The sequence below is a fragment of the Chlorocebus sabaeus genome, chromosome 10, assembly GCF_047675955.1.
Source record: "Chlorocebus sabaeus isolate Y175 chromosome 10, mChlSab1.0.hap1, whole genome shotgun sequence".
NCBI lineage: Eukaryota > Metazoa > Chordata > Mammalia > Primates > Cercopithecidae > Chlorocebus > Chlorocebus sabaeus.
In genome coordinates this window covers 30954059-30970643 of record NC_132913.1, presented here as the reverse complement: position 1 = coordinate 30970643, position 16585 = coordinate 30954059, and the positions used below count along the sequence as shown (strand labels likewise).

General features: G+C 37.5%; 1 protein-coding gene across 1 annotated transcript in view; it reads right to left on the bottom strand.

Annotated features, from left to right (window-relative positions):
- ARHGAP15 (Rho GTPase activating protein 15) overlaps positions 1-16585 on the bottom strand; it is a 631557-nt gene that overhangs the window by 57262 nt on the left and 557710 nt on the right. The window contains exon 13 of the mRNA XM_007964884.3: positions 7542-7647. Coding sequence (XP_007963075.1) covers positions 7542-7647 — 106 coding nt within the window. The remainder of the gene's footprint in view (positions 1-7541; positions 7648-16585) is intronic.

Below are 16585 nucleotides of genomic sequence, written 5' to 3'. Positions count from 1 at the left end.
AAGCAGCCCTAGGCAAAACATAAACACATAGATGTGTGTTTCAATAAAACTTTATTGACAAAAACAGGAGGCAGGCTGAGTGTGGCCTGTGGTCCACACTTTTCCAACTCCAGATTTTGTTCACGCCTGGAATATAGCAGGCACTCATCTGAGACTTCCAGAAGGAATTTGTAGGTAGAATTTTACAGTTACCAAACATTTTCACAAATATGAATTTATTTGACTTAATTCACACCTGAACAAAAGAGATGGTTATAGACTTTGAAAGATTTTCTTAATGTTGTACAGTTTCTAAGGGCTGAGATTGGGCCCTGAGACTACATCTTCTGATTCCAAATTCTTTCCATTAGGTTAAAGGCCAAGATTCATAGTAGAGAAGGGTGGGGAAACTTAAAAATGTTACCTCTCCTGAGGGAAATACCCTCATGCCGTTGGCCATCACTTAACAATAGAGACAACAATGATAGATGGGACGGTAGCAACTTTAGGTTTTGTTGTTTCCTATTTTTCAGTGGTAAATGTTACCATTCAAATGTTAAATCTAAAGATCTAAAGTAATAATTTCACTCCCATCTTAAAACCTTATCTCCCACAGCCTTCCTCTAGAAAAGGAGGCACTGCTGGAAGGATCATTGAACCTTAGTCCTCAGCTCACAAACCTTATAAATCCCATGCCAAGATGTCTCCTAAGTAGGTGACATTTTAATGATTACTATGGGGAGTTGGGAACTATTGCTTCACCCTCGCAATCAGAGTAATTAATTTTCTTAACTACCAGGCCAAATTCTGCCATGGGAGTCCAGTTGAGAAATTTCAGGCCCAGAGGAAGTACATTAGCTCTTCAAAATGACTAGGGTGCCATTTCAAATACACAAGCAAAGGAGGTAGGAAGCTTCTGGCTTATTTCAAACAACTCGCAACCCCTGCCCCACAGGAAAGGAGGGGGAAAAAAAAAAAGAGTAAAAGAAAATAATAATTTGCACAGGTTCCTCATTTTCCAGTAAAAATACCCATGTCTGCAAGTCTTTGGATATCAGGTATTGTGGTTGGGTGAAAGACCAAAGTGTACAGAAAAAGAATGGAATGCCAGAAGACAGCACAGAAAAACATACCGGGCTCAAAAGCACAGCGGAGCTGAGCATTCAGAGGCCTGGGTGGGAAACAGAGAGCGTCACCAGCATGGCCCCTGATGACCAGAGAGAACAGTGATGACTGTGGGCTTTGAAGTCCATTCTTTAACCATATCTAATTTCTCCCCACCAAAACATCAGAAATACCTACAGTGCCATTTTAAAGACAGGGTGGACGAGTTATTTTGTCTCCATTGTTTGTTTTCTGATACAACCCTTATACTTCTGGGTCATTATCATTTAAGTTGCCTCTGACATGCTTTTGTAGAATATTTTATTTAATATCCATGAAGACCACAGAGAAGCTTTAAATATCGGTTTACTTTCACAAAATAGCCCCAGCTCAACAGTTTCAATGAGGCATTCAATTGGCATTCGTCCATGAGATTTGTCTATTCAGCCATATCATTTTTTCACCTTGGAATTCTATGAACAGCTGGACAACTTTCTTAGAGTCAATGCAAAAGGGAAGATTTTAACTTTCCTTTCAACCTATTTTACAAAGTGCAAGTCTCCTATAATAATAATGTTTATTTGCACCTAAAATCTGCAGCTAATATATTCTTCCAAAGCTATTTTTAAAAATCAACAAATAACATTACTTCCTAAGTCATTACTAAAAGTTGCCCATTTCTAAGACATTTTGATTTTCTCTGAGTAATATGTACATGCATAATGTGTACATAAAAGTTCTTTTGAGTTCTTATCCCTCCTCACAAATTTGAGATTGTTTTGGCTTCCAGAATGCATGCCACAAAGGAAATCTGGCTAACTAGTTAAATTTAGCTCTGTGGGAAGACTTTATTTATTTTCTAAATTTTCCATAATTATGTATTATTTTTATCATGGAAATGAAAATGTGGAAAAAGACTTCAGCAATATCTAGAATACTTTACTAATAGTCATGACAACAAAAATTCTAGTACTTCCAAAGGGCAGCACCAGGCCTAGGTGGATATGTAGTTGATAAGATTCCAGGTGAATATGTAGTTGATGAGATTTTAGGAGTGTTTATATTGGTGACTAGGACATAGAGTATGGCCCTGCTGGCTTGAAAATCTCTTACTTACCAGGCTTTCATAAAGCTGGTGTTCTGTTTGTCTTGGCAGGAAATTCTGATCATGAAAATCACTCTGAGAAGTTATACAACAAAGCAAAAGAACTAGAAGTCTCCTAGGGAGACTCTTCTAACAGAGGACGCTCTTCATAAGAGGCATAGGGAGACCTGTGCCTATTTCCAATTTCCTTATGCCTGCCCCAAAGGCAGGCAGACTAGATGATCACATTAGCAAACTATCACTTGGAGGGTGAAAAGAGTTGGAACTAAGACCAGGGGACAACATGCCAGCCAGGCTGACAGGGAGTCTGAGACAGAAAAGAGTGGGGATTGAGTATGAGACTGGGGGTGTGATATAACTTGTCAAACATGTGAAATAGTTTCACTGGGACTCTGGGAAACTGGCTGAGTCAGGACAGTAAGGAAACTCAAGTTTTGGAAAAAGATCCTGAGGGTGGGATAAAGAATTTTCTGGAAATCAGGAAATTTAGCACTAACTTAGCCTGCACTGCCTTGGTAATTCTTGCTATATTTATTTCATTAATAATTATTTTATATTTCCCTCATTATAAAATAATACTGTAACAATACATGTAATATAATACATGTAAAAATAATACATTGATGTAAAATGTTTAGTACTTATGTGCTAAGTACTATGCAAGACTCTTCAAAAGCATTATTCATATATTCCTCACTACAGAAATAAGTTCTATTATAATCTCCCTTTGACCGATGACAAAATGGAAGCTTAGAGTTGAATGACTTGGCCAAGGTTACACCTCCAGTAAGTGGCAGAGCCAAGACTTGCATTCAGGTCAGCCTAACTTCAAAGTCTGGTTTCTTTGTTCCCTTAACCTCGACGTCTCCTCCTATACCATTATTGGGGGGAGAAAGAAACACAGGAACAAAACTCTCACAATCCAACAACTCAAAGAAAGGAATATTAACATTTTAGTAAAAATTTTTATAGACTTTTCTACATTCACAACGTTTTTCCCATATTTATAATTATGCTCGCTTTGAGTATGCAAAAGACTATCTCTGATTTTATTTAACATTTAACACAGCATTTCTCCAAGTTGAAGCAGAAAGAAAATAAACACCATGAACTCTACTTTACTAAGCCAATATGATGTATCCTGTTCTACATAACCCTCCCCTATCACTGAACGCTTACATTATTTCCAAATGTTCACTGTTGCAAACAGTGCTGCCATGGACAATTTTATCTGCATAAACTTTTCTCCTCTATGTGACTGGTTTTAAAGGTATGAAACTTTGAAAAGTCTGCATTCTCGAGATATGTTACATATATGGGTTTTCCGACATGTTGGCTGTCCATCCCAACCAGCAGCATACAGATGGCTTGATTAATACACACCCGCCAAAATCGGATTCACCCTATTTCATTAGTTTTCTACAACCCCGTCATCTTCTTTCCCATGTCTGTTTTTGGAAAATAGAGAAAAGGGTACCCTTCTAAACAATGTCTCATTTTGCTTTTAAAAGTAATGCTATCGGGGGCTATTTTCATAAGTACTCATCATTGAAATCGCAGACGTTTCTCTATGGCTGACTGGATATGGGAGACTAATGAGATAAGTGAAAACTGTGTGGACTTTTCCTTTTACAAATCTCAAGATTTTGGCCATTTCTTTCCTTTTGACGTCCATAACTCCAATTACAACTCCCCTCGGGCCTCCTGGGTTCTCTCCTCTTCCTACCTCTTTCATATTATACTCTGCTGTCAGATGACTCTTACATTAACACTGAGCACATCATGCAATTTTCTGGTTCATAAAAGGTTAATGATTCCCTAGTTATTATTTAACTCCTTTATTGGCTCTCAACCACCAACTACTACCCATCGGCAAGTAAACCATCGTGCTAGGTCCTCCTTCCCATTAACTTAATCTTCATTCTGCCTCTCTGCCTTTCCGCCTTTCCAAAGAAGCAGGCTATAGGAAAATGCATTTGACACTTGTATTTTATAGAGACAGTTTTGCCATTTATATGATGATTCAGAAGGTACCAGAGAACCTTCCAGGGCCTATCAGTGTAATGTCAATTTGTGAAAATGGCTATTAATAAAGGTTTCTGGCTGATGGGATCTTGAGATGATAGCTTATTCCGGATTCCTGGTCTTAAGTTATGATAGCAGATGCATAGAACTTGACCTTGAGTTTGATTAAGAATGAAGACGCTGGACTCTGAGACTAGTTAGCCTGTGCAGCCATTGGGCGACCTTATGCTTAATAGAATCACAATCCTTTAAAAATTCTGGCTTTTGTGGATAGGATTTGCATCCACCTTCTAGTCCAACTGTGCTGCATTAAGCTTTCCCAGTTGATAGCTGATCTGCTTTGAGGAGTGCATTTAACTCAGAGCTCTGCAAAAATGGAGTGCTTTTCTGTTGACTGTAGAGTACGTAGGTCAAGTGGAATTTCTGGCACTTCATTACATTCCATGACCCTTACTAAACAAACTTCAAAATATATATATTTGCAACAATTTGGAATAAACACTACATACAAGTGTTGACGATAGAACTACCAAATGCATCAAGACTAAGGAAAACATTCTAATGATTCTTTCAAACACGAATGTATTTAAATTCCTGTTAAACAATCTTCTTATTTAGTCTTCTCAGGCTTTGATGACATGCCACGATTGGCTGTTTATCAAAAACTTAGCAAAAAAATGCTTAACAAGATACAATTATGTGCATACACTCATGCATAATTAAACCCAGTTTATAAATTGGTACAGGGTGAAATATAGTCATACCACCCAAGAAAGGTTGGTGGCTAGCAAGTAACACTTCTTTCCATGTATAATAATCAATCTTAAAATGTGAATACTGTGAAGTGATATAATAATCTGATCTTAAATCTTAATTTAAAAATCTATTTCCATCTCGGTTGAACTAAATGAAAGTTCTAACAAGATTAGGAAATTAACTTGGATGTGAAAAACAGGACCAGACATTAATGGTTAAAACTGGGATTATGTGGCCTGGACATGGACGATCGTCATCCTTTGAAGGTTTTTAACTAGATAGATTCTCTTCTGTGTGTTTTATTTATTTTATGTGAAGGAGGATTTAGCTGACTCTTAGTATCTTTATTTTATAGCTATTCCTTCAGTTGAAAGAAAATGGAATAATTGGGACAGAGTAATGGATATTTCTCAAGAACTCTAAGACTAGGTATTGCATAGCATTAAAGGGTATACTTTTCCATTTGTTTTATGACTTTGTCCAGTTAAAGTTACTGAGATAAGCACTCCAGTATTTACTTGTAACTTGAAACCACTTTCATGGTGTGTCTGGATCCTAAGGGAAAAGAATTAACATTTGAGGAATGCTTACCTTGTGCCAGCCATTTTATATGCATTATCTCATTTAATTCTCATAACCACAAGATATGGTTGATAGTATTTAATCCGATTTTACTTGCCTGAGATCATAATGGGAGTAAAGTATAGAAAAAGGATTTGACTCTAGGTCTCTCTTTGTATTTCTTTAAAGTCCAAGATCCTTTCACTAAACCACATTGGATTTCTCACTGTAGCCGGTATGTGGGAGTGACAAGAAGGAACGCTGTAATAGTAAGAGCTTTTCTGAACTTTAAGATAAAGTTCCCCTTTGAGAGTAAAATAAGACAGAAAATGATATGATGAGTCAGATTAAAACATGTTCCCTAATGCAATGAACTGGTTTAGCAAGTTATGGACTGTGTATTCCATGAAATACTATGACATCATTAGAATAAGATAAGTCTGTTCAATGAAATAGAAGTCTGTATAGGAGTCGCAAAATAGTTGTATAATTGCAATATGATGTACTTTAACATTAGAAGCAACCATACACACACATGTTTGCATGTGTTTAGGAACAGGTCAGGAAGGATACATATGAAAATGTTAGTTACTTCTGTTCAGCAGGCTAAGAGTGTCTGGTAGGCAGATTTCATTTTTTAAATGTAAATGCATCACTGTTGCTTAATTTTGGGGGGTGCAATTGCATGTATTACATTCACAATTAAAAATCATGTAATGGATTAGTTGAACAATCTGTAGGAATGACTCATCCCAAATTATGGAGTGATTGAGGTGTTTAAGGAGATTTAATCTCATAGGCAAAACTGCTCAATCTATTTGAACCTCTATCAGGCTTCAATATTACTATGCATATATCATGAAAGTTAAAACCTCATCACTTCTGTTGCACTCTGCCTTATCTGAAGAAGGTGTTAACAGAAGGCAAATGAGTAACAGTCATTTCAGACTTAACATGTCCAAAATGGAACTCTCAAACCTCCTTTTCCTACCCAACTTGTTCCTCCCCGCAGTTTTACCCATGTCTGCGACACTATCATTTCTTCACTTGCTCAAGTTGAAACCCAAAGTTGCACACTTGATTTCTCCTTTCCTTTCCCCTTGGTATCCCAATCAGCAGCAAGTCCAGCCTGATCCATCTTCACAATATATCTACCCATTTCTCTCTGAGGGCTCTACTCAAGCCACCAATATCTACTGCCTGGACTACTGTGGTTGTCTGCCATTAGGTCTTCCTCTCTTCACCTGCACAATGCATTCTCCTCTTAGCAGCCAGATCAATGTATTACACTCCCTGAACTGTAGCATTCTGCACTGGTTCTTCCTCAAATTTAGAATGGAATCCAGATCTCTCACTGTGGACCACAAGAACCTATGTGATCTGATGCTAGCGTGATGTTTGGGACTTCAGCTCCTGATCCCATCTTGCCTGCACATTAGGCCCTAGCAGTTTGGGTTTAATTTCTGCTTTTCAAATACTTCAAGCTCTTAGGGGCTTCTAGGGCTTTACATTTGCCTTTTTTTCTTCCTGGAAGACTCCTCTCTCAGCTATTTACATGGATAGCACCTTATCAATCTGAGTCAACATTTGACAGATGAGGAAATTGGATGCAGAGAATTTAAATAACTTATTTGTGGCCATAGCACGTGGTACATGGTGGGGCTGAGTTTTGAATCCGTGTCTGAATCATTTCATGTTCTTTCTGTTATGTTAGATAACAAAGTCAAGATGACCCAACCCAGGGTCCAGGCGATGGTTCTGACAAGCAATCAGCAAACATATACTTGTTGAAAAGGCCTTGAAAAATAAGTTATTTCAGAAGTTCCTTTTGTAGATTCTCCTTCCTATCCCTAGCACATTCTCCAGCTTCTGCAGAAAGACCTAGGTCAGCTACAAGGGAAAATACAAGATGTACGCATTTGGAAACTCTTGCCTTAGAGATCTGAAATTCGTTATTGCCCATTTAGGAAATGACTATAAAATGACACATCCAGAAATCCTGACAACTTACTTAGTTAGATGTCCAAAGAGGACTTTCATGGTGTCACGATTTGGCGGAGGGAGTTTTTGAACAAGAGACTTTACAGCTTCAATTCTTGCGGTGTTGTCTTGCTTTTCTGGAAAAACAAAATTTAAAAAGGAAGGTTAGGGACAAAACAAGACTTCATAGGTACAGGTACATGAGAAAATTTTCTTGAGAAAAGTTTGGACTCAGACTAGCAACTAAGAGTCCTAGTCAGTAGCCAAAGGGAATAAGTGGACTCAACCTGTTTATTAAGGAGTTTCTTTTTATTTTGACTCTGAATTTGACAGTGGCAGGCCTTCTGGGAGGCCGTGTATGAACTGATTAGCTTTTAGCCTTTGGACCTTTTCTCCTTTCTGCTTCTTTGAATGTAGATGGACTGGCTGTACTGTGAGATAATCTTAACATGAAAGCAAAAACGATGTGACTTTGACATTATCTTCCTGATCTTAACATTTGGTTTTCTTAAATGTCCTGTTTTTTAAGGTGTGGTAGGGTGAATAAGGGCCTTCCAAAGATGTCCCTGTCTGAATCCCTGGAATGTCTGACTATGTTACCTCACATGGCAAAAGGGACTTTGCAGATATGATCAGTTGGAGATTTTCAGACGGGGAGATTTTTCGGGATTATCTGAATGGGCCCAGTGGAATCACAAAGATCCTTATTAGGAGAAACAGGAGAATGAGAGTCAGAGAGAAAAGGTGATATGACTTCTCATGTGACAATGGGAGCAGAAAAGAAAGGGTATGCAATGAGGGGCTGCTGTCTGAGGAATTGAGACAGTCTCCAAAAGCTGGGAAAGGCAAAGAGACAGAGCCTCTAAGGGTACCACAGGCCTACCAACCTCTTCAGTTTCAGTCTGAAACTGATTTCAGACTTGCACCCTCCAGTACTGTAAGAGAATAAGTTTGTGTTTTAAGTTTGAGTGTTAAGCAGCAATGGGAAACTAAACAAGGACATATAGTGTGATTTGATTACAGATATTCTATTGTTGCTTGATTTTGTAGAAGGGCAAAATTGTTTTAAAAATTATTTCCACGTTATCCTTTTTCCCATATACATTTTGTTTTTGATTTAAAATAAGAGAGTGTAAAACAGAAAAAAAATATTGAAATAGCATATTGCCTGGTCATACACATTTTGTAAAATGGGAAGTTGTTCAAAACTGCATAGCACATAGATTGATTTCTCTCATTTTGTTTTATTTATAGATGGAAAAGTAAAAATTGATTTACTTAGTATACCAGGGAATTCATCTTTCCATAGTTTTAACCAGGGCCTTTCCATCTAGAGGTACAATTATGTATTGAACTTAAACACCTCATGCACTTTCCTTTCTATACTTTAACTTCCAGCACAGGGCTCCTGATGATTCTAAACAGGCCACAGCTGGAAAATAAGATACAAAAAAGACTAATATGTAAGACAAACATCCACCCAATAACCATTCTCTTCTTAGCAAGACAATCCCACTGCTGAGAGGATGGTAATAGACCCAGCTGCCTTGGAGCTGGAGTGGCCATGGGACCAAGTCTGGCCAATGAGACTGAAGTCACAATGTTGGTCAGGCCTTCTGGGAGAGCATGTATGAGCTGATTTAGCTTTTAGCCTTTGCACTTTTCCTCCTTTCTGCTTCTTTGAATGTAGATAGAGAGGCTGTACTATGAGCTAATCTGGAGAACTGAAGCTCTGTGAAGTGAAATACACAGGTAGAAAGAGCTTTCTTGAATCTGTGGAGCAGTCATACCAGTCCTGCGCTGTCTGCCTCTGGGTTTCTTTTGTAGTTTTTGAGACAGGATCTTGTTCTACTGCGCAGGCTGGAGTGCAGTGGTGTGAACACGGCTCACTGCAGTCTCAATTCCTGAGTTCAAGCTATCCTCCTGAGTAGCTAGGACCACAGGTGCATGCCACCATGCCCAGCTCATTTTACTTTTTTTTTGTAGAGAAAGGGTCTCCTTATGGTACCCAAGCAGGTCTTGAACTCCAGGGCCCAGGCAATCATTCTGCCTTGGCCACCCTAAGTGCTGGGATTACAGGCATAAGCCACCACGCCTGGCCCACTGGGTTTCTTTGACATAAGAAAATAAGCCCTTGTGTACTGAAGCCTTTGGGGATGGATCTCTGATACTAAGGCCAAATACAGTTCTTAATAATAAGATGTACTTACAAAATTCCAATTCAATAGGTATATAAACTTTATGACAGTAGGATCAGAAACAGTTTAGAAACTGGCAGATTCTTTAATATGTTGTCACAAAAGAATTTTTTTATAAGAAATTATAGGAAAATATCCTGCAGAAGATGGTATTTGGCTAAAGTGGGATGGGGGCAGTCTTCCTAGTAGAACTCTGCTTGGAAGCTTTTCCTTTTCCTCCTAAAACCACAAAGGCCTATAAATAATGCCTCCCACAGTCAAAGCTTTCAAAATTGCAGTTATTCTTAGAAGAGTTCCAACATAATATGGCTTGGACAACTGCAAATGAAAGAAACAAAAGGGAGCGAGAAAGAGAAAAAAGAAAGTTGCAACATCATAGCCTATACCGGACCTCATCTTTTCTGCCAAATAGTAAAAAGCCCTCTTGGAGCTTAATGATGGTAAGAAAATGTGATGCTTCACAAGACCAATTGGAGCCTGTGAAATATCATAAACCAGAAAAAAAAGTATAAGTTAATAAAGATGAGAGTGAAATTGGCATAGTATTCCCAGGTCATAGCTATTAGGGATGCTTGAATGCTTTCGATCTAACCATTTGAAGCTAATACCACACAACCATAATTGTGTGTGTATACACACACACACACACACACACACACATATATTCATTCAAGAGGTGGATACATTCTGTTCAGTTTGGCATGATTCCAGTAGTGCAGTTTACCTGAGGATCTGGTGAACTACTAGGTGCAAGCAATCAGTATGATACTGGGAAGGGGGGATAAGAGGAGAGGAGAGAGGAGGAGAAGAGACCTTTCTAATTTCACTGAAATCTCTGACTATAGTAATAATCAGGTTAATGCCAGACTCTCCAAAAAAAAAGGACCCATTGACACTGAGGGCTACAGAAGTAGCAGCTACAAATTAAGCTTAACAGGCATGAAGTGGGGAGTAGTCTTGTTGGCTCCAGCCAGCAAACTTTACTCATAGGGAACATGATCCAGTCAGGGTGGAGTTAGAAAGGATTGGCCATTGCTTCATTAGAAAGAGCTGATTTGCAAGGACACTTCCATGGTGTTTGGGCAGGAATTAAGACATAATCAAGTCTGTTAAGCCAACAGGTAAAATAATTATGAGCTTTCTTAGAGTCAACTCTCCCTCTCCTGTGTTCTGTTGCATTTAGAATATTCTACTTAAACAACACTTCACATGGTATTTCTATTGCTTGAATCCTTGTCAAATTCCCCTATTAAATAGGGAATTTTCCTTTAAAGCTAGGCAGTTTTTATACTAGCATGTGGTGGGTTAAATGAATGTAAAAGGAATTAGTGAGTGAACTAATGAAAGTTGTGGCCATGAATTGTAATACACGTTCCCTGGTTTGAATTCTGTAATGGCTTTTTATTAGCTGTGTGGTCTTGGAGAAATTTCTTACTCTCTTTGAATAAGATCTAAAAGGGTAGTTTTGTTGAATAAACAAGATAGTATGTAATGTACCAAGCACAATTACAAGTAAAACAAAGTACTCTATAAATGTTCACCCTCCCCTGCACCCCTCTCACCTCTTTTGAGGCCCATGCTGCTGGGTCTCGTTCACCTTTTAATTCCAGCAGTTAGCATACTGTTTGGTTGCAGGGACATTCAAAATGTAGTTGCTAATTCTTGAACTGAGTTGATGCCAGTCGGTGAAAGTACAATTGCCATGGTAGCCCAACATTACACAACAACCTAAATACTTCGTGATAGACTGAGAAATTGATGGTTTGATTGATGAGCAGGTCAGTTATGTATAAGTATCATTATGAAAAGTACATGTTGGTTTCCAAGTTTGCCTATAAGAAACATTCTATATGAAGAATATTTTATAGAAAATTTTTTTCTCTCTTTTTCCACTTGATTCCACTGGGAATCAGACAATTGGATATTGGTTCATGCATATTTGTGGCCAAGTTATACTTAAGTGCTAAAGGGGGAAGTGTACCATGGCTTGGAGAGAGCTGAAATATTAAGGAGGAACAATTTATTTTTCTTACGACATAGTCAGAACAAAATCTTCTGAAAAGGTTATAGTAAAGCAGTGTTTTTTTCATTCAAATCAATACGACGCCCGCTCTTCCATAGCTTGTAAAATCAGGAAATAACACAAACACTTCAAGTGGAGGAACATCTAAAAATACAATTGGATACATTAAAATCGAAATGACACCTTTTCAGATCTGGTTTATTGATGTGTCATATTAGGAATTGGAATCAGCGTACATAATACAGGAGTGGTTAATGAGCTAAGATTCATACACAGTTTACTAAAGATGTGTCAACTGTCTTCAATTGATTCAGTGAGCATCTGAAAGACAGCATTTTCTATTAATATTTCTCCTTCAGCATATGTTTTTCTCATTATGAAGCACTGAAGGTTCTGAGAAGACTCAGATATTGCTAAGTTTTTGCATTATGACTGGTGGGAGGAGGAAGGAACTTTTTTTACTTGGAGAATTAGAGAATCTCTTAGGCAAACTGTATATGAAGAGACTTACACAAAATCTTTACAGAAGTAATGAACTCCATAATTTTTTCCCTCTTTCATTTGCATTTACTCCTGCCCTCATTCTATTATGACTTATTTTTGCCTCTATTCCATTTTAGTTCTCCACCCATATCCAAATAGTCTCTTCAATCTCTAAGCTGTGAACCCACAATTGCACACACAACTTTTTGTAGTGCTTCATTTCTGCCATCCAAAAGTGATTCTAAACTGTTTCTTACTAATACCCATTCCTCACCAACCTGCCCCCATCTTCTCATCTTCTCAAACTACATCAAACTCATTGTTGTAAACAAGCTTCAAAACGATTCCACGCTATTCAGAGAAGTAACACCTACATGATGTGAAATAGCCTTTAATGTTATAAGAATGTGGTTTTATAGTTTTGAGGGCACATTTTTCAAAATATGGTTTATGATAGTTACACTTGCATTCATCCGCATGAAATGTTGTTACTAAAGCACATTTATGACCCAATGTCTTTTAGAAAAGAGATAAGATAAAGCTGTATATGATGATGGAAAAAGTTCTGTACAGTGAAGAACCTTGGATCTGATGACACTTTTCTGTCCTCATCATCCATGCCTTTATTGTTCTTATAGCTTCATTTTAAATCATATTTAAAAGTAAATTCTGCTTTGTTATATAGGTTCACTAAGAGGAAGAAAAGACCAGATTATCCCAGTAATCAGTGTATATAGGGAGTACTATTCATCTCGTTTGTCTACAATTCTTAAAGGACAACTGTATTCCTTTATTTTAAAGAGGTCAGTAGTACCACAGCTGTTCTGCTTCTGAAAGTTATTCTGAAATGTCTAATGTACCCTGTATGAAAAACATGGTAGTCCCTATATGTCAGAACTATATTTGGAAGAATAGCAGTTCTCTAGTTTCTATTCAATTTATACTTTTTGTACTGTGGCCATTTCTGAATTTAGTTAGAGACGGTGCTTGCTTAGAGAAAGAAGGAGTATCTCCAGAGATCATTTTATTTGTTTCAGCATGCCTTACAACTGGACACAAACCTCTGAGAATACACTTTTTAATGCCAAAACTTGAGTTGCCCATTCGGGAGTCAATCCCGGGGATGACAACAATTGCTTGATAAATGTCTTTGAATAACTCACAGTTGCTTTAGGAGGAGATGCTCTGGGGGCAAATTCAAATCTCACAAATAGATACAAATATACATATGCTTCAAATTCACATTATAAATAAGAAAATTGGTATATCCAGTGACATACCGCTTATCAGGAATCTGGAAAAAAATGGGTTAGAATTTTTGCTATGCTGTATGATTTTGGGCAAGTTGCTTGAACTATTGATGCTTTTAGTTCTTTACTTGAAAATACAGAAAAATTACACATCTTATTGGGTTTTTGTAGAATTATATTTCAATGCACATAAATGTACATATAGTAAGTGATTATTTAAGTAAGCCCCCTGTAAGTCCTCTTCCCTTAAAACATTTTTCTTTTTCATTGTCTTCTCTATCATCCCTGATACATAACTGCTCCTAGTTCAAGGTTGTTTCTGAAATCAAATGAAGTCATACTTTTACTATTTAGTATGCTTTCCTGAAAGTAGGAACAGTATATTGTAGCTTTGTAAATATATAGAATGCTGTCAATTATCAGAGAACCTGGTTAAAATTCCTAAGTACAGTATATCATAAATAGAAGTGTCATTGCATCATAAGGAATAACCACCGCCTTGAGCGTAGCCTGTAGTTGGCAATTTGCAATTTTTCAAGGTTCTGTGCCCTTCCCCCCAAAGCCCAGAAAAGCCATATTTATATTTAATTAAAAGGAAGGCATAGTCTCAATGTCAAATACAGTGTAAGTTTGGCCTTTGATGTTGATAAACTGTGTCAAAACAGTTCAACCTGAGAAGAGAGGTACATTACTTGCAGGAAAGACCAAGCAGGAACTGAATCTATCTGACTCACATTAGACATTTATTTCTCTAGGGAGGGTCACCTGACAGTTGGAACTGATCACCTCTTTTCTACACCAGATTTCCTTGTATTCAGTTTCTCCTTCCAGGAGGTATTCATGTTTTGGCTGTTTTTTGAATAAACAAGCCCTTTTAGGAAGAATTTAAAGAATGGGAACAACTCTTTATAGTCAATAACTGTCAGTATCAAAAAATACTCTGGCCACTTTATTGGCATAAGTCTGTGGATCTGTTAAATGAGGGAAGCTTCAGCTCACTGGCCCCTTTAGCACTGTTTCCAGAACCATTTCTGGTCCTGGTCCACAAGGAACTAGACCATGTAGAGCATGCTTTTAGGAGGGGTGTTAAGAATGATCTTGTAAAGGGTAATCTCGATTTCCTTCTACCTTTATCCCTGCTCTCTAGCCATAAATTATTAAAAATAAAAGTATAATTTCTTAAGAGAGAGAGAGAGATATATATGACTGAAGAAAACCATATTTATTCAGGCCTGTGTGCAACTTGTGGCAGATACAAAGTTGGTTGCTGTCTTTTCATTTTACAATCCGGAGGGGCAGGTAAAATACAAAAGATGTCATAATAGGTGTTTAAATATAAGACATGTCATAATATACGTGTCAGTAAAGTTTATGTCTTCTGACTGAAGGGATCATCTAAGATAATTGTCAAACTCAAAAAGCTTCTGAGATGTTACTCATTCCAAAATAATTCAGGAATGCATCAAGTATAAAATTCTATTTAATCAATTTCTGGAAGTCTTCAAAATTATTATGCTTACGAATGCATCAAGAAATTAAATACATTCAGGAAAGTAATAATATATTTTCCTTCTCATGTGACTGTATCTATCTATGTTATTCTAGTGACTTATGATGCATTGTGATCTCACACTGGGGCAAGTTTGGAAAATGTATTCAAGTCTTTAACCTTTTTTTTTTAGACAGGGTCTGTCCCTGTCACCCAGGCTGGAGTGCAGTGCCATGATCTCAGTTCACTGCACCTGCAGCTGCAGCCTCCCAGATTCAAGCAACCCTCCCACCTCAGCCTCCCAATTAGCTGGGACTGCAGGCACTCACCGCCACGCCTGGCTAATTTTTGTGTTTTTTGTAGAGACGTGGTTTCATCGTGTTGCCCACTCTGAACTTGAACCCCTGGGCTCAAGCGAGCCACCCGCCTCAGCCTTCCAAAGTGTTGGGATAACAGGCGTGAGCCACCGTATCCTGCTTCAGTAACTTTTAATAAAGGGAATTGCTTTGGTACAATCAATTTTAGGATGATAACATTTCCCCAGACTCACCAATCTGAAAAAACAGGTTCTTAAACCAAACTTGCACTCCTCAGTTTTGTAGTGATGCCTCTATTTGTCTGAATTGGAGAGTAAGGCAGTGGCTGACACTCCAGCAGCAATCTTCACAGGAGAAGCATGATCCTATTGTCCTTCCTAGAATTTCTTGCTCTTCAAAGTAATTTTGGAGGTGTCATGGTGGCCAAGTACATTTCTGTAACTTACAATGACACTAATTCATCCTTAGGCGATAGTCTGTGCTGAGAAAATAAAGCTCACTGGCTTATTTCTCTGAATTTCTCTAATTCAGTTTTCCTGTGAAGATTTTCTTGAAACTATATTTATTCATTTGTATCTGGTTTTACAACCTTTTTTTTTTTTAATTAAAAAAGTCTTTACTATTGTGAGTCATTTGAAATCTTTTTCATCATAAGCCAGTAATTCATTTCAAATACTCAAGTATCTATTTATATTAAGCATTATCTTTGTACATTTCCACAAGGGTGGAAATCCTACAAATACTTTTCAAGGTTTGAGGTTTTTGATGTGTGTCTTTCCATTGGTAGACAAATTTATAAGGGATTAAAAAAACTCACTTGAAAACAACTAGGATCTATATCACAATTAGGAAAAATGTGAACTAAGAAACACTTTTCCTGTCTTTGGATTAAAAATATTGTTTTTAAAGAAAGCATATTAAACTGTATCCATAACCATTCATGTTGAACAAAAGACCTCTGAAGAGGAGATAATGGTTAGTATATTAACTGTCCGGCCAGTTCATTTGACATGGTCACACAGTGACCCTGAGAGCAGATAGAGTTATTAATTAAACATCAAAATCCTTTAAAAATGAGTTATAAAATAATTTTATGATTCAGCCTTTTTTTTTTTTTAATTGTGAGACTATTGTAAAAGAAGAAAAACAGGCAACATGTGGCAACTTTAGTCAGCATTTCTGAACTGGGAATGATAAACACCTCTGCCTGGCTCTGGCATTTATCAGGACTGAGATATTATTACCACATAGAGTCACAGCATGGTTACTGTTATCATCGGAAAAAAGAGCCAGCTAATCTTAATGGTTTGTAAAG